We start from the raw sequence: 26,724 nt of genomic DNA, 5'->3' as shown, positions 1-26,724 counted from the left end.
AGCTGGATGGATTATTAATGATCAGTATTTAAGACTTTTAACACGCAAAGCTTGTTGTGTGGGAATGAATTAGAAGAACTGTTTTTATTTTTTTTTTTATTTTTACAAAACAATGTTCACATATTAAAAGTTGTTTTGATGGAGAATTAAATAAATAGAAGATGCATTCAAGCAAATCTAAATAAATATCATGGCCAGGGACAGATTTGGGTCGATGTAGAGGCAAAGGCTACAATATTCTTGGAAATCTAATAAAGAAATTGTTGATTTTTACTTTGTGGAACGTATTTTATTTATTTTTGGTGATCATGAGTCATGACGGAATGAACTTTCTTGAAATGAAAATTGTATTAACTTGCAATATGGAGCTAAATTAAAAACTTCACATTTTGCATTTTTTTCACTTAACGAAACAAAGAATTACTTTGGGGTATAAATTTGACGTCTGTATAAGAATTGTATTTATTTAAGGTGTGGAACGTAATTTTTTCTCAAATTTTATATAGGTACTTCGAACGATCGTTTGTCGTCAATGTCAATGTCAATAGAAAATTCTTCAGTCTCTAATAAAAGTTGTTAGGTTAGGTTAGGAAAAACTAATTTTATGAAGCTGAACAAATTGATTGATTTGACAGGAGTGAAAAATGTTTTAAATTTCTAAATACAAGTTGTATGTTTTTTTGATAAACTTTTTTCTATATTGTTTATTTTGTATAAAAATATTCATCATTATAGGAAATTTTTAACGAAAAATAAAAAAAAATAAAAAAAAGTACGTATACACCACAGTGAACTAATTTTTTTTTTTTGCTTAGTTTACATTTTTAGCCACATTAAGTGGGCCAGTTCCATCAGTTATTAAAGTACAATACACAAACATCTTTTAAACAGGCTAAAAAGCATGCTAAGACGCAAAATAAAAAAATAAAACTGGTAACAAAAAAAGCAATTCATACAATTTGTTCTTAGTTTCCCAAATTCCTAAAGTATTCTTTTTTTCATAGAAAACAATTCTTCTAGATGAAGTCATCATTAAACTCTTTTTAACCCCTAAGCTCTAAACCCATTTAATACTTAGTTAAATTATTATTCAAAAAATTTGTTTAAGTGGCAACAAAAATTACAGGTTTAAATTAATGTGGGTGATCTAAGACCTTTTGCATCATTTTTTTTTAGAAAGATGGTCAAGATGTCTTTTCGTAGCGAAAACAAATTCTATTTTTGTTGTTGATTGTTAAGTGTTGTCACATTGCTAATGGGTTAAGATTTTTAAGCTCAATCAAAAACAAAGCTCAAAACACAGTAACGCACTTGAACAATGTTTTTTTTTTATTCTCAGGAATTGGCAACAGTTAAATAGTAGAAGGTAGGTAGCTAGAGAGGTACCCACATTTAGTTGACCTCAAAAATTTATTTCGCTTATCCCAGATCAATGTGAGGCTTGACACAAAACAATGGAAGCAAAATAAAAATACACAATCGTAAGCATTTACATGTTTTCAAACTTACTTTCAAGGTTCATTGTGTTTTACAAAATCCATCATGAGAGTAGATATGTTTGTGTGGTCAATATAGACTCTCACTATCTGTCAGTTTGTCTGTCATTCACAGTGATTCTATTGTATGATATCTTGATTACCTATAGACTTTTTAGATAGACTCATTGAGAAAAAAAACACACATAGAGAAAGTCTCTATACGCAGTTAAATGTAAACAAAATCTCCATAAGTTCAAGTAGTGACTACTTCACTATGTGAGTATGTGGGAATCAGGGTAATTCTATTGAATGAATCTATTCTAAACCAAAACAAACTAACACACGCCTTGACTGATGTTGAAGTTTCATGTCATTAAGGTTGGACGATTTTTTTTATTATTGCTTAGAATATAATAGAACTTATAGTTCAAAGCTGGGGCAACAAAAAAAAAGCCGTCAAGTATAGACTTTAAGTAGGTCGGTATTTTGTTTATTAAATGATTTAATTTCATTTAAAAAAAATAAACATGCAAGCAAGTAGATAAATAACCTTGAACTTGAGTAATTAATTGATTAGAACTTAATTAGCTTAGACGGCAAAGTCTGAAACGAAATAGAATTTTTTAAGAACATAATTTAACCATTTTAATACGACCAAACTTCAAGGTTAGAATTGATTGCAAGGTAAAACTAATTTCGCACAACTTCTACCTCTTTTTTATTCTATTTTCTCATGTTTTCATATAAAAATGGCAAAACTGAAACATTTAGAGAAGAATGTGAATGTGATTTGTTGTAGCTATATTGGAAATTAAAAAAAATTGCTTTAAAACATTTAAATGACACTGCAGCATTCCTTAATTTATTGCAAAATACAAAAAAAAAAAATCAATTTATAATTGTCGATCAAAACCAACATTATTTAGACAGTAGTCCTCAATTTATTTAAGTGAGCAATTGATGGTGGATTGTGGGACGTAAATCATATGACAATCGGTCAATTGTTATTCAATCTTAATTTTTAACATTAATTATATATTTGCGATTTAAAAATTGAATCAATAATAGTACAAGAGATGAAGTTGGAGATATTAATAAGCATTTGCTTCAAATCTATAACATTGACATACTTTTGTTCCACATAGTTTTTTCACATTTTTTTAATAAAGACTGATATTTTCAGAATTTAATTTAATGGACCAAAAAATGTTGTGGAACGTATTCAATTCATTTTACAAAGAGTGTGTTTTGAACTTAAAATGAAGCATTCGTGCAGTATTTTGTGTGATAAATTGTGGAAGCTATGTTGGAAAATAATTTAATCAAAAAAATGCATCGAAAATCATAGACTTTACTTTTACCAATGCGTTCCACGAAGGAAAATAATTTAAAAAAATTGATAAAAGTTTAAAACACTAAAAAGTTTAATTTTCTTCATCCATGTGAAAAAGTTCTGGGAGAGAAGGAACTAAAAATATTCTGGCTGTCGTGAAGGAGATTCGGTACATCTTCGATATTCTAGGGGATTTCGTCATAGCTTTTGTTTATTCGAAAAGAATTCCCTTTAATGCAAGATAACGCTTTATGTCAAACTCTGCCGGGAACTTCTGAATTTCTTAGGAATATTTGTATTGTCTTCTTGGCCAGTACCTAGTCAAAACTTAAACCTTAATGAACATTTATTAAAGCCTTAGGGAAAGCTAAGAGCCAAAAATACAGTAAACGAACATAAAATGGCAGAGGAAGATAAATACGAAGGAATCCTTCTTAGATAGACATTTTTCAAGAACAAAATTTTATGAAAAAGAGACTTCTTTGACAAAACCATTTTTTTTTTTTTTTTGTTAAATTAGCAATTTAAGAGAGTTAATAACTAAAGCTAGTATTAACGGCCAACGAAATAAGTTAACACGTTGACGCTTTGACGTTACCAAAAACTTTTTCTTCATACTCTATCAACCGTCAATGACCGTACCCAGTATGTCAGTGCGAGTACCCGTTAACACGTTGACATGATTTTTTTGCATGATCACACAACACGACACACTTTGCAAAATTTTTGACGTCATTTTACGTCAGCGAGTCAACGCCTTGATCGATTTCATATTTGATTGTTGAATAATTGAATAGTCAAATGTTTAAAAGAATTAACTTTAAATACACCTGCAATACATTCGCTGAATATAACTTATCAATTTTAAAACCAAAATGCATTTGAATATTAATGTTTAGTTTTGTGCTTTGCATTTTTTATTAAATCTTTAATATTTCTGATTTGGTTTGCAAATTTTAATTTTGTTTTTAATTTTTTTTTTTTTTTCTTGACACCTCAAATTTTTGCCTGGTAACTTCATAAAGATGGGTAGACACTTATTTGAAATAGATTCTGATTTTATTATACCGTCAGAGTAATAGATATTTATTTATAAAAAAAATGTTTGTTTTGATAATGTCGTCATTTCCTTCAGTCCATTTGAATAATAAACGATCTGAAGACAGACAAAAAACAAATTTAAACATTTAGTGCAAATATTTGTTGAACGAGATAGCAAAAAAAAAATATGAGTGAGAGTTGAAGTAAACGAGTGAAATATTTGTTAACGTATAATCCCACTACTCATGGCGTTGTTAAGAATGTAAATTTGCACATACTGATGAAATGTGTAAACAAAAATTTCTTCGAGGAAATTATAAAGCAATTTAAGAATACTTAAATCAGGTCAATTGTTCAATATGTAATTATACCTTTTTATCGAAAAAAAAAACGTAATTAAATTCCAATTATTAATTTTTTGCATTCGTGCCAAACAATGGCAATTGATTTGGTAGACAAAAATATACAACTTCCTGACAATAAATTAAGAATAGATCTATGTTACGTCTTTTATTGTCAAAAAATAAGCCTAAAGTAATTGCTAAATTGTTTGAAAGGACCAAAACGTGTATTGTATAGTTGTTATAATCATTTTTTATGGATGTGGAGTATGTTGTAGGTAAGCAAAATACTTGAATTCAAAGAAAATATAATTGAGAGTTGTGTTTCTAATAGATTTGCATGTATGTGAGCATGTATGTTCCCAGATAACATCTAAATAACTTATTACAATTTTATAAATGAGGTTTCGTTGGAAGCATCTTACTTCTCCGCTGGTTATAGTTTCTATAGAATTTACTAAAATCACGCCCTCTCGAAAAAAAAATCAAGAACTATCCGAATGCTGTTGTATAAATTGGTCTAAACCACATATTTACCAAAGTTAAGTTCGTGCATTTTGGCAAAAAAATCGATATCATTCCAAAATCAAAAAGTTATTAAAAGTATTTTTGGTGAAAAGGTATTTTTTTGTGGGGTCAAATTTTCGTGAATTTTTTTTTATTTTTTAAATTTGGTAAAAATGTTGAGCTTGTTATAAACTAAGAATCTAAAGAGTCTCCAATATTTTCTTTTGTGAAAGGCTGTTGTTTTTGCGAAAATGTGTGATTTTTAAATAGTAAAAAAAAAAAATTATGAAAAAAGCGGTGTCCCAATGAAGAATTGGTAAAAATATTTTAAATAAAAAAGGGTGTTTTTTTAAGAAAGAAAATCTGTGATAAGCCAAAAAAAAATTATGGTATAGCTAATTGGTACGCTAAAAAAATGTAAATATTGTCTTTGCCATATCAATAAAATTGCCAATTATGTTTTGTTTTAGATATGATGAAAGAGTGTTTTTTCGAAGAGGGATTAATTTCTTTCTTTCTAAAAAGACAATGTTAAGAGTAGTACGTTAAAAAAAATTAATATAAAAGATTTTTTTGTCATGCGAACCGTGAATAAAAGAAGCCTTTGGGTGAAAGGGTGTTTTTTTGTTTGTTCCAAGTCATAAGGAAATATAATTATTGCCAAAAATCTGTTTTAGAAAATAGTACCCGATCGAAATCAAATATAAATGTGACAATAGAAAATAAAGAATGGCAAGAATATAAGCCATAGTTTTTTATGGAAAAGGTTGTTTTTACAAGGGAAAAAAATGTGGCGATGGAAAAGGCTGAAAAAAAAAAGAATTTATATCAAGTTTGTGTTTGTGACCAATTCTTTATAATTTGATAATTTCATTAGTTTAATTGGGCTTTTTTGGTCAATTTAGTTAGTTTATGTAAAATAAAAAATTAAAACATAAATTTTTGTCCCGAAACCCAATTAAACTAATAAAATTATAGAATTTATATCACTTTTTCGAAAACTCAGTAGGTATAGGTATAGTATTAATCAACCTTTATTTCTTTGAAATCGAACTCCGATTTTATTTTGCAACCCGCATCAATCAAACACAAAATTTTACGACTGTCTTTTAATAATGGCATAAAACTAATTAATATTCTATTCAGTATACATTTATTTCTGATAGCTAGGTACCTACATTTTCTAATGAATCTTTGACTCATGTTGAAAGAATGCAACCCAAAAATTTAATCCGATAGGATCAACTACCCAAATTTGATCCTCTGTGAATCATACAATGTTTCAAATGGTCAATGATTGAATTGATTTTGTTTTATTTCAAAATTATGTGTCATCTTTTGTTTGATTTCTTAGCTTGTTGGATGTCTTTTTCACGAGTGAAAAAATAACGAGAAATAATAACAAAATGAAGTGGCATTTATTTGTCTCTCCTTACAAGAGCCATATTTGAAACCTTGTTTAAACTCTGATTTATACATCAAAATGCGTTACTTGCCTTTTACATTCTAATTGAATAAAATACAAATTTTATTTTACCTATTCAACCCAATTTGTTGCATCTTTAAATGCAAGTTTTTGAAAAAATTATATAAATTACATCTCCATCTTTCAGTGTACAACAATGAAAACTTGAATAAATTGTAAATGTCAATAAATCACCCCACATCTCTCAAGCCCGCATTTGTCAAATTTATTGCATCAACAACAAGAACAAACTCTTGAAGTCATTAGGTAGACACAATGGGACGACCACGACGACTATAGACGACCATCAAATAAAAAACCTCCACAGACATCTCAATTGCTTTTAAATGTTAAATTTTGTATAAATAAATTTACCTACGGATTTTTTGTTTGTAATTTCTACTGTCTCAGGGTTGGATTAACTGGGGCATTTGAAGTAATTTTATAATTCAATGTTACATTACTATTATCTATTTGAAAACGCCCACAAATTTTGATATTTTGACCAAAAAGAATTACGTTCTACAAATTTTTTTCGCTTTGCAAATAAACTAATAATCTTAGTTCTGAGATAATATGGAATAGAAAAATTAACGCAGTCCACAACGTATTACAGCCTATATAATGACTTTTTGATCTTGTAAATGGAAGAAAAAAAAACTGCAATAGTCTTGGAAAGCTGAAATAGAGGTTGTGGATCGTAAAGTTAAAAATTTCACTACATTAATTTTATATGAATATTTCATTTCTATCGAAGTTTTGTAACTTTAGTCACTTTGATTTGAAGCAATAAAATCATATTAACAAATGTGGAACGCATTGTGTATTCTTTCATTTGTGGAATGTGGAAGCAATTGTGGAACGTTAAATGTATTTGTATTAATGAAGAGTTGTCAATTTAATGCAGATTTATTACTTTTGGTTAAAAAGAAACCGATAATTTAATTGTGGAACGTATTTGGTGCGAACCATGAATATTTTTGTGGAACATACATAGGTAACTTTTTTTATTTTTTTGGTGAAGAAATGACAAAAATATCGAAGTTAAAATGTTTTTTTGAGCTTTATTTTTAGAGAAACTACAACAAAAAACTGTGGATCTTAGTTTTTTTTTTTCATTTCACTGCAGCGAAATAATATTGTGGAATTTATATTAAATCTTTTCCTACCTATGCTATCTGAAGACAAAGTTTACCAAATTTATTAAGACTAAATAATTTTACAAGAAAAAAAATCAATACCAAAGTTTTGGGGTGCATTTGTTTTCTTTTGTGGATTGTGGAACGTATTTTTTTTTTTAATCCTGATAAGAAACCTAATCCAGTTAAAAAAAATTGATTAAAAAAATGAATATAAACCATGTGGAACGTATTCATTATTTTCCTCATCCATAATAAATCCGACACTGGCAAAACCTCATCTATGAATCTTTGAATTTAGGACTAAGGTTATCTTACAATTAACCCCTCTAAACCTATGGATTACAAAGAGTACAACAAAGAAAAAAATTTAAATCAAACTTACTGTGGTAATAAAATCCTCATTGCACAGCATCTTTTTTCAAACCCTCGTCTCTGTTTGATTGGAAACTTTTGGAAAGAAGCGCAGTATCTTGTGGATTTTGTTGAGAATAATTGATATTCACAAAAATTTATCTTAATTGAAGTAACTTTTTTTGGTTACTCTTCTAAGATAATCACGTTTTTTTATTTTGTATTTAATCTTCACTCTTTTGAACGAAGTCGATATAAAAATTTCAATAAAAAGAAGGAAACACGATTTTGTATATCTTCTATAAATTCACTTGATTTTCTTGTTGTTGTTATTATTGGTGAATAAAATCAACTTGTTAACTCAATTATTTTTTGGCTAAATGATCATAATCAAAATCATCAAAAATTGATCTTCACTTCATCGCGTCATCGCATCAATTTTGTCTTGTTAATACCACCAACACTATTTGCAGCATTAATAACATCAGATCGCACCTTAAGGCGGTTAATTCAAAAACATAATCGTATTCCATCATCATTAATCAAAAAAATGTGATGAGTTAAAATTTTATTATTTGAAAAGAAGAATAATGTATCTCTTCTTAAAACAAACACAATAGAAGATACATTTTTGAATTCCAATGACGTTTGAAGCTGAATTTTTTTGCAAACTATACTGTCACTTTGTGAATGATCGTGTGTAGGTGGATCAAATCAAAACAACAACAACTACTTAAAAAAAAACCTGGTCACTGACACTTGACAATTCAAACCAAACCAAAAAAAAAAAAAAAAGTATCTAAACAACCGAAATCGTGATTTCTAAGCCGCAAAAGATGTAATTCTCTTTTTTATTTTCTGAGTCGTGGATTTTGTGGATCACATTTTTAGATACAACAACGATCGACGTTCATATGAGAACTGATCGTGTATCTGAGAGTTGGTTGAAGAAAGGTGTGCAAGTTGCGAGCACGAGCGAGCGCACAGTTAAATTTGAATAAGAAACTCACTCAAAAAAATTGAGTGAAAACCTTTTAGATGCATTATGAATGAGTTGAAATGGAAATCAATGTTTTGTTTTGTTGTGAATATTGTGATCAACAACAACAACAAACGATCCAGGTGTTCTATGGCGGTGAATTATTATCAATTTCTTTGTTATAGTTTTGAAATAGAAGATTTATGTAATACCTAAAACTGAGGTGATCGTTGATCGAGACTCGATGAATTTTAAATAGTTTCGTATTGAATTGAAAAGGAAGGCACATATAGGAATTTCTTATAGATCAAACTATCTAGATACTTGACAAAATTATTTCGAATTTCAAGATTTATTTTTGAGTATCTATGGGAGTAAAAAAAATTGAAATTGATTGATTAGATCCGGGAAATCAATATCAATATCATTAGATTTGGATGTTGTTTGTTCGATCATTATCGATGATTGTGATATGTGGGGAATTTTGTATGATTTTATGACAAGGGGATGGAAATGATGTGAACACGAATAAGATACTGATGTTGTTGACTCTTCATATCAATAAATAAACAAAATATTATTACCTATCGTTTATTTTAAAAATTAATGAAGATAAATAGATAAATTTTAAGAGCAAATATAAATATTTTCTAGGGAATATACGAAAATTTTTCACAATTTCACATTGAAAAGAAGAGTTGTTAACAGGATTGTGGATCGTATTTTTATTTAATAGAGACAAATTACTGTAGAACATTATTTTAGTGACTTAAGGCTGGAGCTAGGTTCGAAGGGAAATAAAATATTTACATGATCCAAGTTTCTTATATTTTGATTGGATGATGTTTGATTCCCTTTAATTTTAGTCATGTTTTTTTTTTTTCTCAAAAAGTTTAGTCCTTTGAAACGTAAAAAAGATTAAATATTATCCAATAAAAATATTCGCTTCTTTTTCATGGACGGTTTGATCTATTATGGAACGTATTATTTTTTTTATTTCGACGAATTGATGAAAAAACAATCCAAATTATTTGTTTGGCTTGTTTTATCAAAATTTGTGGATCGTATTCATTTGTTCAATCATTGAAAGTGAATATTGTGGAACGTTTGTTTAATTTCTTTTGTAACCAAGGAGATACATATATGAATATTCGGCTTTGATAATGAAGAAGTTTTAAAGAAATTTGTGGAACGTATTGAATTTTTTCAAGCCACGTTATCACAAATAAACTCAGATGGCCCCACGTGTGTATATTTTATATTTTTCTTGTATTTTTGTATGTAATTGTTGTATTTTCCTCCAAATTAAAATTTTATGTAGCTATAGAAAAGTTACATTATAAAAGTGTTTTTTGAGTAAAGTTAAAAACAATCTACTTTAATGGCTTTTAAATCCAAAATTTAAACCTTTCTAAAAATCAATAACGAATACGTTCCACAAACACCGTTATTTTGTAATATTTTTGAATTCTCAGTGTTTTCTGGGCCATTATTAAAAAGTAAATAATTTTTCTTACAAATTGCTTTGTTTTAGAATAAAATTTGTGGATCCTACAATTAATATCTCAAAAAAGAAAATATGTAAAAAAAGTTAAAGTGTGAATCAACAGATGATCAACACCTCGATCCCACTCAATTATTTCCAAACCAAAAAAAAGATGAACCAATATATTCAAATTAACAGAATAAACAAAATCATCACTTACACCTGATCACGTTACCCAGCTACCATAACCAAAACATCATCATCTTCCATATTTATCAAACACAACCATGTCTATTCTTTTAATTGAAGCAACTCAATAAATTACCAACCTTGTTGCAAAGGCAATGCCATTAATCGTAGACTTATTTATAAAAGTTCAATATACAACTTCCAAACCCAACTCTTACCATGTAAAGTGATCAAAACAACATGATACCTTGTGGGTGGTGTATGGTGTAAGTGGCATTAAGTTAAATTAAATTTATTCAATAATCTTAAGCTTTTCTCTATATAAAGTAATTTTTTCTGTAATTTTTAGTTTGATCAAATTAAAATGACATGCAGGTGTTGGATACAAAAAAAAAAAAATTGAATAAATTATAAAGTCCAACTACCACCCACAGGTCTTATCTTGTGTAAAGAAAAACAAAAACTTAGTCTTGAACTATTAAAATGTGACTCACGTGACATATATTTTTATTCAATTTTGAGTCATCTAAAATGTGCAACAAGCTTTTCAACACAAACCAACATCAGAAAAGAAACAATAGCTAAAGGTTTTTTGTAGATCAAATTTTTAGATAAAAGCCTTGTGCATGTTCAAAGTCCGCGCAAAACTTAAAAGAATGCGCCAATGCAACATTACACACACAAGACACCAATTAGACCTCAAACAAATATCTAAACACAAACTTACAAAAGGATTGGATGGTAATAAATATAGTAGAAAATAGTCCGCCTTCAGAGAGACAACACTACTTTTATACAATGTCGCTGTGTATGCAAATTGCCCTATCAAAAGGATTAGATACAAAAGTATCTCTAACTGCCATTTTACAGCAGCTAAACAAATCCGTTCTAATTAAGTCAATATGTCTTTCGGTTTCTCCCCTTTGTTGTTGTTGTTGTTATGGACCAAGCTGGGTTAAATGCGGACCGCATGAGTCGGACTTTATATGGACCACCATAAATATAGCCCACCACCTACGCGTTGTCTCATTCATTCATGAAAATCAAATTCATTCGTCGTTTAAACTTTGAATAAAAAAGATACACAAAAGTACTTACGAACCTAACCTAGGTAAGAAGTAAGTTTGTAAAAGGAACAATGGGAAAACAAATCAAATAGTATAAAAGTCACGTTTTGTAATATTCTCCTACTTATACTCTCTGTGGTTGTTGCTGGAAAATATCTTTTTAAGCTCTTAAAATGTATCTTGTTTTTTTTCTTTCGATAGGAATATCTTTGCCATTGGCATTGTTATTCAGTTTTGTTTTGTTTATTTTTTTTTTGTTTGTTGGTCTAAAATGACCCAAGTGCATATTTTGTTTAGAACTTTTATATCGAAAGAGATATAGTTTTCCATTTGGATTTGATGAGCTTAGGTTGCTGATGCTACTCCAGAGAGTGATACTTTATTCTTAGAAGGTATATAAGAAGAAACTGGATATAACCTCTTTCTATGGCAATCTTCGTTATATTCTTCTTTTTTTTTTATTTGGTCTTCTAACTTATACCTCATTGTTGTGTCACGACTTTTTACCACCTCTTGATCACGAGGTTCACCTAGTAAAGTACTATCTTTGGTTTTGAAGAAAAAAAAAAAAAAACCGAAGACAGTTCGCACCTGGAAAACAGGGGTGGACTTTGGTATGAAAGAGATGAGTACCCAAGTATTAAATATTTCCATATTTCTGATAGTAAAAAGCACAAATAGAAGCACAAATAGAAACACAAGTATTGTGATACAAAAAAAACCTTGTGAATTACACTAAATTTGTAGTTTAAAAGTTTTTCGCTAGGATCATATGAAGTTAGCGAAAAACCACTTTATTTAAGACTTCAGGTTGTTCGAAGTAAAGTTTACAACTTTGTTGACATGATCATTTTTGTGTTGTGCCTACTTTTTTAATTTTTGGTTATTTCAGGGAATTTTGCTATCTCCAAATATGAACTGAGCGAAAACTGGTAAAAATCTTAAATAACAATATTTATCACAGCTATTATTTTCCAACTTCTTCGTTTACAATTTTTTGTTACAATTGACTCAAAGAAGTTTTTGCTAACTTCATATGAACTTAGCGAAAAATCATAAGAAGCAAAAACAAAAAATAATACTATATAAATCAAAGGTTTCGTGCCAAATTATCCATAAATTATTTTATTAATTGGATTTATATGGCAACATGTTTTTCGCTAAGTTCATGATCATCAAAGAAATTGGGAAAAAATCTTTTTTAAACTTTTTTTTTTGAAATTCTAACCGAAATTTATAAACTGGGCCTTTTTGGTGATATTTTCTATGGTTATTTCTTGACCTGAGTTTATGTTTTTGCCCTTCGCAATTCGACAAAGTTTTTTTTAACCCTGTTTTAATCTCCTCGATTCAATAAGTACATATGTATTATATAATTTTGTAGTGGAAATTTAATTTTTTCAAGAACGCATATTGAATTCTTTTTTAATTTTATGATTAAATCCGTCCCTGGTCTAGCCATTGGACGACTATATGATATCGCTTGCCTGCGAGTGGCTGCGCTGCGGTTGAAAGTTCGAATGAATGAAATTTGATTTTTTCTTGTTGTTGTTATTTTTTTAAAGACCTTACACTACAAACTTGCTCTAATGTAAAGATACCTTACTGCTTTAGTTATTTTTGTGCACCTATACCTACTTTTTTTTCATCTTTTTTTTGACTTTTTTTTTTTTGATGCCCTGAAGCCTTCACCTAGATACTTTGGAGTAGGTCAGGCATCTTTTGGTGGGTGAAATGATTAATTGTGAGAATTCAATAGATTGAGAATCTAAAATGGAAGTATATTTCTTTTTGACCTCGAGATTAAAGAAAATATAAATTTGTGAATAGACACAAATCAGTGAAAGTGTTCGATTGTATTCGGATAGACTTTCATCGAATTTTGTTTTGACAACTATTAGCTTAAAGATTAGCAACCTACATCATTGTGTTTTGAATGGTACTTTCATTTAATAAACATTTGCTTTCGAAAATATTTTGGGAATGGCAAATTTTTAACAATAAGAATTTTTTACAAAAAAAAAAAGGAAGCCAAAAGAATTATTTCAAGTCTAAAAGTTATAAAGTTGAACAAATACGTGATCCTCCTTCTCCGCAGTAATATTAAAATATTGCTTAACAAATTAAGGTCAAATATTGCAAGACTCAAAGTTTAAACTAAAAATATTTAAACATTTCTACCTAATATCCACCAGAACAGAATACAACATTCTTACATAAAAGTATACCAAAAACCACTAAGCCAAACACATATACTATATATAACACATATACTTTACACCTTATTGTCAATAATTTTATTATTTACCTGACACAGTTGTTTGTTTTTTTCTATCAAAGAATTCAAAGCACTTTCTTTTCATTTAATTCTCATAAAAAAATATAGATACTCATTTTTTTATGTTTTTGCCAAAAAATGTGAAAATTTAATAGAAAGATCCATATCATCAATCACAGCAAACCAATTCTACAAGATAGAAGCACCTCAAGAAATTGTGGAAAAAAAATAACAGCCAACGAACGTTCAAAAATCAGTCAAATTCTTGAGACGATGCTTACTTTTAAAACGAAAATGCTATTACATATGTATGTATGTAGTAAAATCGTGTTCTTTAATGAATAATTTCGGTAAGTATTTAACTTCTTGTTTTAATTTGTTTGTTTTTACATCATACCAATTCAAAGGTTTACAAAGTAATTTTTTCCTTATTTAACATTTAAAATCCAATAAAATATGTATGTAGATTGTTTTTGGGAAGACTTTGTTTTTGATGTTAATATTAGTTTTTATACACGTTACGTTTTTCTAATAATTTTCTCGAAGAAAAAAAATTTAATTTTGCGGCAGATAAGACCCATTTTTAATAAAAAACAAAATAAATATTTTTGCACCGTTATTAAGGGTGGGTTGTGGATACCTATCATAAAAAGTTTTTTTTGTATTTATTTTTGAATTTCTCCAAAAAAATTTGTAGGGAAACGTGTAAGTAACCGTAATATTTTATATATATTGTTGTCTAAAAATGTTCAATTTTATTACAAATGTAAAACAAAAAATACTTGAATTTCATGATTTTTTTAAATTTGAACTAGAATTTGGTCTCTAAATTAACGAATTACATAATTTTTATTTTTCAAATTTTTTGTTTGAAGACCAATTTTTTTTTAGATGCATAATTCATAATTTAATAATTGTTATAAAAAATCCAATTTTATTGGTAATAATGTAAACAATTCAATTTCTGACGTGAAATCAGTTTTTAAATAACTTAATTCATTAGCTAAGTTTAGTGCAAAATTAATTTTTTTTAAATCTCTTTCTTGCATAGGTACTTTAATATTACTATTTTTTAACCCACGCACGGTTTATTTGTTCGTTATAAATTATTATTATACCTACAAAAACAAAAGTGTTTAAAAGTTTTTAAAATACTCGTATATTACTCCAGTCATTTGACCTTGCGCTGAGAGGCACTGTCTGTTTTTATTTCATGGATCGATGGGGGTATATTTAAAAGGCTTAAACCCAATTTCTCACCACCTGATCATTCTTTTTAGAGGAGTTATTCACGAAAATGCATTTTTTGGGATATTTCACTTCTAAGCTAATATCTTTGCTCCAGATTGTCGTAGACCAAAAAATAACTCGACATCAGAACGTCCTACGGCAAAAAAGAAAGCAATGAATTGTTCGTTACAACATTTTCTATCAATTTAGTGCACATTCTTTTTGTTGAAACAAATAAAAAATAAGTAATATTAAGTCAAAGTGGTTTTTTTGTTTAGCAAACTCTTGCCTTATTATTTTGCAAACGGTGCAAGTATTGGCTATTAAAATAAAATTTTATTGTAGTCCTTTAAATTATCTACAATTTAAAAAAAAAAATTAGCTCTCTACGACCCACACGAGCCGAGAAATTAATTTTTTAAAAAAGGTCCAAATGACCAACGAAAAAACACAAGACAAATTCTCTTATAACAAGAAACAATGTAAACAACCCCTCTCACTGACAACTAGTATTCGAATCATAAACAAGGGAAATTTTTTTGAATTTCCGTACGGATTAATGCTTTCTTAAAATTATAATAACTCGGCTTCCGTGGGTCGTAGAAAGCTAAATTTTTTTTTCAATTGTAGATAATTTAAAGGACTACAATAACATTTTATTTTAATAGCCAATACTTGCACCGTTTGCAAAATAATAAGGCAAGAGTTTGCTAAACAAAAAAACCACTTTGACTTAATATTACTTATTTTTTATTTGTTTCAACAAAAAGAATGTGCACTAAATTGATAGAAAATGTTGTAACGAACAATTCATTGCTTTATTTTTTGCCGTAGGACATTCTGATGTCGAGTTATTCCCAAAAAACGATATTTTTGGGTGTTTTCGCACCGGTTTTGCATGCGTTCATTTATCAATAGCTCGGCCATCTTTGGTGATAAAGAGCTCATTTTTTCTTTAAAATGCAGGACATAAACAGGACTACAAAATAGGTTAGAAAAATGTCAATCATGATATAAGCTTTTTTCGAAATAATGACAAAAATGTGTTTTTTAACAACAAGAATTTGACTTTAAATGGCTGCCATTTTGTATTTACTCACTCAAATACAATGAAATTACATACAACGATAGAAAATATTATAAGGAAGACAATGTATGTTTATTTTTTGGTCTACGACAATCTGGAGCAAAGATATTAGCTTAGAAGTGAAATATCCCAAAAAATGCATTTTTGTGAATAACTCCGCTAAAAAGAATGATCAGGTGGTGAGAAATTGGGCTTAAGCCTTTTAAATATACCCCTATCGATCCATGAAATAAAAACAGACAGTGCCTCTCTGCGCAAGGTGAGGCCCTTTTTTCCGACGCTTTGACTGGAGTATATCTAGAAACTTATTAAAAACATAAATCTTTTAAAACTTAAATTCATTCAAGAGCCAAAAATAAATAACTTAAACAAGACCAAATTAAAGAACCTCAAATTCATAAAAAATTAAATTAAAAACTCAATTAAAAAAAAATCAAAAACTAAAAATTTTAAAAGTTAAAAATTTTTAAAATTCAAAATTCTTAAATAGCAAATTTTTTTGTGTCAGAATCAAAAAAACAAAATCCTCTAAAACTGGCAAAGAAAGAATATTCAATAATCCGAAATCATCTGGAAAATCTGAATTCGGTATTGACAATCCGATTTCATGAAAGCCAACAAATTTTAAATCCTCAAGTCCCTGAATAAAATTTCCGAAAAATATAAAAAAGTTTGAATATTATTCATACTGGAAGAAATATCCACAATATAGGTATGTATTTTTTCTTTAATGTAACTACACATTCACAATATTCTTACCAAAGAAATCTTCATTTCATATGAATGCATTTCTAAAATATTTTAATTGTATTCACTTGTACTCATTCATTTAAAAAAAAAAAAACAAACCAAAAATAATCACTGATTAAAATATTCACCACTAAATTCATTCACATAATTTTATAAATCCCCTGATACATGTACCACAAAATAATTCTATATACTGACACTCAGTTTTCAACATCCTCGATAGTATAGTGGTCAGTATCCCCGCCTGTCACGCGGGAGACCGGGGTTCAATTCCCCGTCGGGGAGAAACGATGGAAGTTTTTTTTTTTATTTTCAAAAAAATATTTTCTATGAAATTCGTCATGTAGAAAAAATATTTTTTTTTATTTTAAGGGTTTGTTCTAACTTAATAAATTATTTTTGTTGGTAAATTTGTTTTGTTTTTTTTTTTCTGGGTGTGAATTTGCGTCATTCACAATAAGTTAAATGTTGTCTATGGTAAGAGATAAAGTAGTTGGCAAACACGTGAAAAGAGAAAAGTGTCAAGAAAATAAAACGTGTAAACGACTGTTTTTTTTTTTTTGCAAGGAAGTCATAGATTGCGTGTTTTGTATTAATTTAAGAAACAAGAATTATTTCATCAGTGATAATCGGAAATTTTTACGACACGAAATGCAAAAAACTAAAACTAAAGAATAAAGAAAAGAAAAAAAAGGCTGCACCCGCTATTTAAATCCATGTGAATGATGTAATCAAAGTTTAGTATAAAGAAAAAAAAAAAGAAACAGATACAAATTATTATGAATTAAAAGTAGGTAGTTGGGAAGTTGTAAGCTATTGCTTTTAAAAATAATAAAAGTTGTTCTATAAATATCTATGACTATCGTCTATCATACCTACCACAGATTATTTCTAATAAAAGAAGTCGACCTTTAAAGGGAAATATAGCTTTTCTTAGTAAAATTATCATTTTTAGAAGAATTTGTAGAAAGTAGATAATTAATAAACTGTCTTGAGCAGTAAACCAAAATTTGAAATTCAAAAACCCGCCCAAAAGTATACTTTAAAATTTTAGAAAACAAGTTTTATGAGTTAAGAAAGCTTACAAACAAAAATACTTGCATACTTTTTGATGCTAACAAAGTTTTTTCCCTTTTAATTGCCTACTTTCAGGTAAATTTGAAAATTTAAATATTCATTGCATATTTTTAGACAAAAAATTAAAAAAAAAAACTTACCTTATCATTGCTTTCTTCTAATTCTAATATCCTAAATTCTAAAAGTTCGTTTTGTTCACGCAACTCATGTGTCTCATCTTGTAGCTCAATTTCCTTCTGTTCCAATTGTTTTATCCGATCGAGTAGTTTTTGTTGATTTTTCAAATTTTTTGTGGCCTCAATTGCAGTCTTATCCGATTCGAATATTTGTTCTTTAGCTAAATTTAATTCCTTTTGTAGTAATTGATTTTCCTTTTGTATGAAATCTAATTCATTTTGTACTTTTTCAATATCTTTTGTGTAGTTTCTTATCTGCAAAAAATAGAGAGAGAAAGAAAAAATTGAAAAAAAAAACGAACTTCCTTAAAAGGGTATAAACATAAAAACCCACATACCTACATTTCCTTATAAGATAAAACTAACTTTAAGAAGACTTTGTGATCTTTAAACTCTTTTACCAAATGCGATAAAGATAGACCTTTTTTGAAGTTAGTACAAGTCCTTAAAGAATCCACAAGACATAACGAGATGTGCAAACAATGGAATGGACTTTTTTCTTTGCGTATATCTATTTAGAATGCGGGATCAGGGACAGATCATAATGGACATCGTTTAGGATTCTTAAAAAAAAAAAAATAAGGAGAACCGCACGATACAATGCACAATTCGTTGTCAAAGCAGTTCCAGAGTAAAAAGAGGCTTCATCAGAAAGGTCCAAGACATTCCTGGCTGATCCTCACCATAAATGAAGATCTCTCTCTTCTATTTGAAAGGAACCTTTGCCGACAAAGGGCATATCTGTTTAACTAACTTGTTTGTTTAGATACGGGACGTAACGAGAAGAGAGGGATAGAAAATGACTTCCAGACCCACGCCACCGCCAAGTCACAGTCTTCTCCTTCAAGACTCATAAATTTACATAATCTTCCTTTTATAAGCCTTCGATTGTGTCTCCGAATTCTATGCGCATGCGCATATGTCTTCTGTGTGGAAGAGGTACCCATGTTTGTTTAGCACACCTATCTTATAAACTAACATAACGCGGGATCAATGTGCCAGACGAAGGTGACTTTCGGCATCTCTCTCTCTGGGGGCCAACACACTCCTCTTCTTCGCATGATGTGAATGTGAATTCATATTCACGAAGGGTATCGACACACACAAAAAAACAAAAATCGAGAAAAGTAAGGCTTTACTCACCGTTTGCCATATATCTGCAGGTTCCATGCCAGTCGCTGGTGGTTGTGGACTTATGGATGGTGGCGCTGATGAGAGCGCCGAATCTGAATCGGAATTCTGATGATGATCCTGTTTGAAAAAAGAAAACCAGAAAAAAAAGAGAATAATATTAATTGTCTATTTATTGATGATTGATTGAAGCTTAAGACAGGCTTAAGTATAGAAAAAGACTCAATCTTACCTTCGATCTATAGGCATGAACATCGTTATGAGCTTCCAAGATTCGTTCAGTGAATTCATGTGGCTTTGAAGAGATAAAAAAAAATAAAAAAAAAGGTTTTTATTGTTGAACTTGAAATTAAATTTTTGGGCAGTGTATGGAAAGAGGGGGAAAAGGGAGAAACAGCTGAATGCACAACCTGAAAAACTCATCGATGCAAATAATATGACAAATTGACGACGTGATTAAACTTCACCTTAATCGGAGAGGGTATTCAAATTTTTCAAGGTTTTTTTTAATTTTTTTTTTAAATTTATTTTCGGATTACACGCGTTTGCATTGAAAGAAATGAGTGGCAGACAATTTTTGGGAGTGTCTCTGTTTTCGTTTCGATTGAGTGAAGATGAGGTTTAAGGTATTTTGAATGACAGTTTTTTTTGTGATAAATCAAATTGAGAATTAAAAATCTTAATTGTATGAAAGCAGAAAGAAGAGAATTGTTTTTCTGGATAAATATTCATTTTTAAACCATTAAACCTATAAAATATGCAAGTTTGATGTAGGTACCTATAGTTAAATATATTGACAAAACAGCTTGAACCCTTCGTCAGTATCTAATTTAAAAATTCATGAGTTTAAAAATCAATAAAATCACTCAAGTGAATTCAAATGAAAACCTTCGTTCTTGTTGATTCTCATCATTTCGAGGGACATAAATAAATCTATAGTTTGAGTAATTTTTTTGAATCTCTCTACAGAATTGCTCATTGGAATGGAGAAAATGATAAACAAAGCCATGACACATAAAGTTGAAAGACTAAAATAAATGTACTTCAGGACATTTGTGTGTGTAGCCCAAATTTGTCTCCCTTTCTTAAATTAATTCAAAAAACTATTATTTTAAAAGATAGGAACTTTCACTGGTAAACAAAATTGCACCTCTTTTATGTTTTATTAAGTTTCTTAATTTTTTTTTTAGTAATTTGGCATCGTTGATTTCAAAACTGCCCTCATTTTTTTTTTTCAATCAGCTCTAGTATAGAGATTTTATAACAGAAATATCTGAAAAACGCGAGCTGATAGAAAAATTCTGATTATGGTTTCGAGTTTAGCACAACCAAAAAATTCAGAAAAGTGTTCTTTTTTTCGGAACAAAACCACTGTAAGCTAAGGAAATGCTTAAAAAGGACATAAGAAAAAAATCGATTATCCACATTTCATAACGGGAATATCTCGAAAACGCGAGCTAATGAAAAACTCTGATTTTGGATTCGAATTTTACACACCTCTAGAAAAGTATTTTTTTTTTTTTGTTCCTGAAAAAAAAAACTACTGTAAGCTAGAGGAATGTTTAAAAAGTACCAAACAAATCGGTTATTCAGATTTTGTAATGGGAATATCTCGAAAAAGCGAGCTGATAAAAAATTTTTGATTTCGGATTCGAGTTTAGCACACTAAAAACATTCAGAAAAGTTCCTCAAACTTAATAAAATAAAACCCAGTGTAATAAAGCATTAACTAAATTACATTAGAAACAGTAAACTATTCAAGAGAAAAAAAATCTAGTACATTATCCTACTATTATATCAATGTAATTATATGTTTTTCAGCTCGAGTTAATGGAAATTAATTGCATTGTTTTCGTTGAAATCGCCGTCCTTACTCAGCTAAGATTTTATCCGCTTTCCTTTTGAGCTTATCTGTTAAGAAGAAGATATTCTAGTACATTTACAACTAGCTCTATTCATGGTCTTTTCTCGAGAAGATACATAGATTTCGAGTGGGTTCACAAACTAATCTAAGATGTTAGCCGAGTTGCATTTGAAGTCGTTAACTACTCATGAGTTTATAATCTAGTACATTTACTTTACTTATTCCACTCATATTCTTCTCCTCGAGAAAAAATGGATGGTTTTATATCTTCGATTGCAATTAATGAACAACATTACAAAAATCTGGGAAACCGACGAAGTTATGAATACCAGAGTTATGCGCGACGGAGTTACGCGCGTCAAAGTTACGAAAAACCGAAGTTACGAAAAACCGAAGTTATGAAAGACCGAAGTTATGAAAGACCGAAGTTACGAAAAACCGAAGTTTCGAAAAACCAGAGTTACGAATACCAAAGCTATGAAACGATGTTTTTGGGTTGGCAACCATTGAGATGAACGATATACTGGAGGAACGTACCAAAAAGCTAGAGCGTATAGGTTGAGTCAAGGCAAGAAAAAAATTGTATGGGACGGGGGTGTTTATTCCCCTCTGTTTAGAAGGAAGGGGGGATTTTCTAAAAAAAATGACTTAATTTGGAAAAAAATTATTTAAGATCAACGGTTACACCAAAAGTAACGTACTTTACGGTTTTGTAAAGCCAAAACCTGTATTTTTTAATTTGACTAGTTTTTGAAAAAATTAGTTTTCAAAATCAAAATTTTGAAAAAAAAGTGAAAAAATAAATTTCGAACTTATTTCTTTCAAAATTTTATGTAATTTAGTGCTAATTTAAATTAGATAATTTAATGTTCTTATTTGTTTTTAAACTAAAACTAAAAACTGGATCCAAAAAAGTCTTGTCGTTTTCGATAAATTAAAAAAAAAACCAAAACTATTTTTTTTCGAAAAAGCCATATTTTTTTTTTGAAAATTAATTTTTCAAAAACTGTTTATTTAAAAACAATATACAAGAACAAGTCTTTTGCCCTCGTAACTTCAGTCTTTCATAACTTCGGTTTTTCGTAACTTCGGTTTTTCGTAACTTCGGTTTTTTCGTAACTTTGACGCGCGTAACTCTGTCGCGCATAACTCTAGTATTCGTAACTCCGTTACCATTCCCAAAAAATCTCCATTGTTTTAAATTGAATAAAGGTATTCGATTTTTGGTTTAATGATAATTGTAAAGATTGTAATTTAGAATTTTTTTGAATATTAACTTACCATGGAATGAAATTCCTTTTCGCCACATGTCGTCGTTATAAAGCATTTATCATTGTTCGTTTTATTTTTATTATTTATATTGCAATTTATGTTAATATTGTTTTTATTGCGCTCAATATCCTTGAGTTTTTTCATCTGAAAAAAAAAAAAAAACAAAATTAAGAAAAAAAAAATATTATTATCAAAAAATAAAATAAGTATAAATAAAAACTATTTTGATATTTCAAAAATTATAAATTTTTTTTTATTGCATTTTTAAATCTTCTATATAAGCTTTTTGTCATTAATAATTTTAACCATGTATCAATGGTTATAAAACACTCTTATCAGAGTGTAGTTCAATCTGTATCAGGATAACTTTTATAAGCAAGTCTAAATGGAGTCTTATATGATTTTGGGAAAAGAAAAACAATGATAAAAGTTAAAACAATCAACCAAAAATACATGTGAGCCGTTTCTGACCCCATTTTCTCCTATAAATTTATACGATATAATCAAAAATTTCTTTATTATGACTGTTATTAAACTTATTTAATGAAAACTATTAGTGGAAGTAGTGTTAAGAGAATAGAACAATCACTCTAAATTGCTTGGAGATGTACAAAAGATATAATCCACTGAAATAATCCCCCAGTGATATTTCGGCAGTGTTTCAAGTCGAGTTCTCGAAAACAGAAGTTACTGTTTTTGCTCCAAGACTATGTTCGAAATGAATTACAAGGCAACCAGCTTTATTGCTATCGTTTCGGTGTGTGCTATCAATTTTTCGGCCACATCTGATGTTTTTGGTTTCAAATTTTTGGACTTCATCGAAAATCTTCAAAAAACTCATCGATTTGAAAGCATATTTCTTTTCAAAACATCAAAAGACCATCTCTTTTCGGATTTAACTGATGACGAATTCTTAAGAAATATTTCAACTTCATTAACAACTGCTTCAGTGATTTCATCTTCAAACAGAAATTCTACGTATTACTTGAAGACAGCATTCAATATTAATATTCTAACAATAGTTCAAAAAACTGATTCTTCATTTCTTCAGCAACTTTCAGAATATCTTCAAAACATTTGATCTACGAAAACGATTTTTGTGCTCGGAAATTCTTTCAAAAATAATTCGGAACTAAATAGTCTTTTTAGTTTCTGCTGGAGAAAAAGAATGATCAATGTTGTGGCTGTTTTTCAAGATTTTCAAACTTCTTCAGTCTTCTACCGTTTCAAGAATATTGGAGGTGGTTTAAAAATTGAAGAAATCATATGGACCAAAAGAGAACCTATTGTTTTTAAAGATCATCAAGTGCTGAATTTTCATGGTGTTACATTACCAATACTTTTTGGAAGTGCTGAACCAGAAATTATCATCTCAGAAAATTATAAAGGTGATAGGATAATTGGAGGTTATGTGGGGCATATTTTTCATACATTCGCTAAGAGGTACAATGCCAGATTGGATACATCTAAAGCTAACACTTCACTTTCAGTCTACACAATTCATGAACTTGTTTTAAATGGAACAATTGAGATATTTGGCGGTCATATGATGATTCGACAGGATTCAATTGAATGGTTTTCATATCCGTATAACGTTTACGATTGGGGTGTGATGTTACCCGTAGAGCCAAAGATTCCTATTTATAAAGTTTTTGCGTTACTATTTGATTGGCAGTCGTTTATTTTAACACTTTTGCTGTTTATATTGCTATCTGTTTCGCTTAAGGTAGCTGCTAAATTTACATCAGGATCGAATCAAACCTTCTTTGACTTGAAAAATGGTGATTTTTTCGATTGTTTACGCGGAATTCTCGGACAGTCATTCTCTGAATCACCAAATTCTTCTATCACTACAAAATTCATATATTTGCTGATCTTTTGGTTGGGAATTATGTTGGTAACTTCATACAATGCATTTCTTCAATCTTTAATGACCGAACCACCAAGAGAAAATTTGATACTTTCTTTCGAAAATCTTCAATCGTCAGGACTAAAAATCTATACATATCAACCTGATATTGATAAAGTGTTATACAAAATGAGACCAAAACTAATGCAAAAATTTTCAAATTCATTTCTAGGTGAAGAAAGCATTGAAACATTTACAAAATATCGAGATAATTTAAATACGAAATATGCCTATGCTTTGATTAATCCAAAATGGCATTTTTATAAAAATCAACAAAATTTCTTTGGTCAAGAATTGTTTCGTTGGTCGAAAGAATTGTCACTTTTTGAAAATATGTTACAAGCTATTTCGATAAATCGTAATTCAATTTATAAAAATTTATTAAATTTTCATATTTTAGAATTACAATCAAGTGGATTGATGGAATTTTGGATGAAGAGGACTTTTTATGAATTAATTGCTTTGGGAAAAAATAAAAAATTAAATTTTGGTTTTATAATGAAGAAAGTTCATAAAAAATTAAAAGTTGAAGATCTTAAGTGGATTTGGATTGTAATAGGAATGGCATATTTAATTGATATTTTCTGTTTTATTGCAGAAATTTGTATTTTTAAATTGAAAAATGGAAGAAATATTGTTTATTTATGAATTTTTAAGAGTTTTCAAATAAAATAAATAAAATACAATCATTTGTCCTTAAAAAAAGTCAATTTTGTTTCTTTAATACCCAAATACCGTCTGATTTGCGAAAAAGACATACGAAATTTTATTTCATTCGAATGTCGATATTTTCGGATTTATGTCTTGAAATTAGATTTGGTTTGCAGATATGAGTTCACAATGACTAGGCCTATCTATTAATGTGAAAAAATTACAAATCTATTTTTTTAAGATTTTCGAGAAAAAATCAAGGAAATTTGCCTAAAAAATTGGAATTTTCAAAAATTTCCATTTTCCATTGAGTGAGACATCAAAAGAAAGGTCTCTGTAAGCTCTATTCATAGCTGCAAACCAAAAGTTTCTTGGAGTTGTGGTTGCTGAGGTATTCGCAATCGAAATACCAATTTTTTTTTTATTCGAAAGCCGATATTTTCGGATTTATGTCTTGAAACAAGTTTTGGTTCACAGATACGAGTTCACAATTAACAGCCCTATCTTTTTATGTAAAAAAATTATAAATTTATTTTTTTCGAATTTTTGACAAAAAATCAAAAAAAATGCAGAAAAAAATGCATTTTGAAAACATTTCCTTCAATTCTATCGAGTAAGGCATCATAAGGTTTCTTTAAGCTCTTTTCATATCTAAAAATCAAAAAGTTCTTTGAGGTCTGGTTGTTGAGTAATTTGCATCCAAAAATTGTTTTTCCCACCAAAAAGTCTTATAGAAGCATTATACCTAGGTGCTTTTACAACTCATAATCTAAAGCAAACTTCTTATTCTTGATTATGTCATATTAACATTTCTCACATTAATTTTCTGTCAAATTATAACAAATATATCAGCCAATTAATTTACCGTGTCTAGTTTCAACTTATAGACATCCAGACTTTGTACAGACATCAAAAGTAATGAAACCTGTCATAGAAATAAGTATAATACTAATAAAATGGTCTGTCTTAATTACATTTCCATTCAAAAAAGATCTCATCTCTCCCATGACATATATTAAAAGAACACAAGAGAACATTTCAAAAAGTCTGCAAAATTGTTCTTACAAGATACTTTTATTACATAGAATATCTCGTATAATGTCTTTAAGATACAGGTAAATATAAATTAAAAATGTCTTAGCTAATAACCGTAGCGATTTGTTGCCACAACTGACGTAACAATTAATTCTGACAGAAGAGAAGAAAAAAAAAAAACAAAACATACCAAAGCGTTTGTAAGCTTGAAGGCAGACTAGATTGTATAAAAATGAATATGTAATAGTTTAGGAGAAGAGGTTTTATCTTACAGATAGAAAAAACATGACATTTCTAAGCGATATGGCAGCCATCTTGGATTTAAGTATTTTTTTATATCTCAACTTCAACAAATACCTGAGGCCTAAAAATGGTATCTACTAAATCTTCTAAATTTATATCATCTTCTAAATTTATATCATGATAGCTTTTGTAATACAAATATTGACAGATGCTGTTCCTGTCATTGATCTGACAGATTGAGATTTTCAACATTATCTCTCAGACTATATGCATATAGAAAAAAAAAACTTACCTGTCACTGGGAAAAAAACATATGAATGATATTTCTGTCTGTACAAAGATTGTGTGTAGCACTTTGCAAAAATGCCGGGCAAATATTACAGTTAAACATTTATCTAAAACAAAAACCGTAAAGAAAAACAAGCATAGCCAAGAAAAGTGTAGTTAACTGACAACGATGGCGCATTGTGAATAAGTGGTAATTATGGAGATGGAGACTATGGTTAGAAGCAGTTTTTGTTGTTTTTTTTTTTATCTTTTAACTTTAACAGCTTAAAGCTAGTACCTTTTTTTGTTTTAAATGTAGATCACTTTAAGCGAGGCATATACCCAGCTTAACAATTATTTTATACTTTGATATAA

At 29.0% G+C, this 26,724-nt stretch overlaps 1 protein-coding gene, 1 long non-coding RNA gene and 1 other non-coding gene across 7 annotated transcripts in view; 2 read left to right on the top strand and 1 right to left on the bottom strand.

Annotated features, from left to right (window-relative positions):
• Positions 1-26,724, bottom strand: part of LOC129919902 (interaptin) — a 171,313-nt gene that overhangs the window by 16,163 nt on the left and 128,426 nt on the right. For all 4 annotated transcript variants that reach the window (XM_056001005.1, XM_056001004.1, XM_056001006.1 and 1 more), the window contains 4 exons: positions 22,254-22,388; positions 19,341-19,403; positions 19,121-19,228; positions 17,942-18,232 (listed from right to left, as the gene is read on the bottom strand). In XM_056001005.1, coding sequence (XP_055856980.1) covers positions 17,942-18,232; positions 19,121-19,228; positions 19,341-19,403; positions 22,254-22,388 — 597 coding nt within the window. The remainder of the gene's footprint in view (positions 1-17,941; positions 18,233-19,120; positions 19,229-19,340; positions 19,404-22,253; positions 22,389-26,724) is intronic.
• Positions 13,689-24,880, top strand: LOC129919909 (uncharacterized). Of its 2 annotated transcripts, none has more exons than XR_008773138.1 (3): positions 13,689-14,007; positions 19,141-19,589; positions 24,554-24,880. It is a non-coding gene; the product is annotated as an uncharacterized LOC129919909 (long non-coding RNA). The 2 variants fall into 2 exon arrangements; XR_008773139.1 differs by lacking the exon at positions 13,689-14,007 and adding an exon at positions 16,299-16,686.
• Trnad-guc (transfer RNA aspartic acid (anticodon GUC)) lies at positions 16,938-17,009 on the top strand. The gene has a single exon. It is a non-coding gene; the product is annotated as a tRNA-Asp (tRNA).

The sequence above is a fragment of the Episyrphus balteatus genome, chromosome 4 (genome assembly GCF_945859705.1).
Source record: "Episyrphus balteatus chromosome 4, idEpiBalt1.1, whole genome shotgun sequence".
In the NCBI taxonomy this organism is placed as follows: Eukaryota; Metazoa; Arthropoda; class Insecta; order Diptera; family Syrphidae; genus Episyrphus; species Episyrphus balteatus.
The sequence above is the reverse complement of the archived record's forward strand: the minus strand, read 5'-3'. Positions and strand labels throughout refer to the sequence as shown.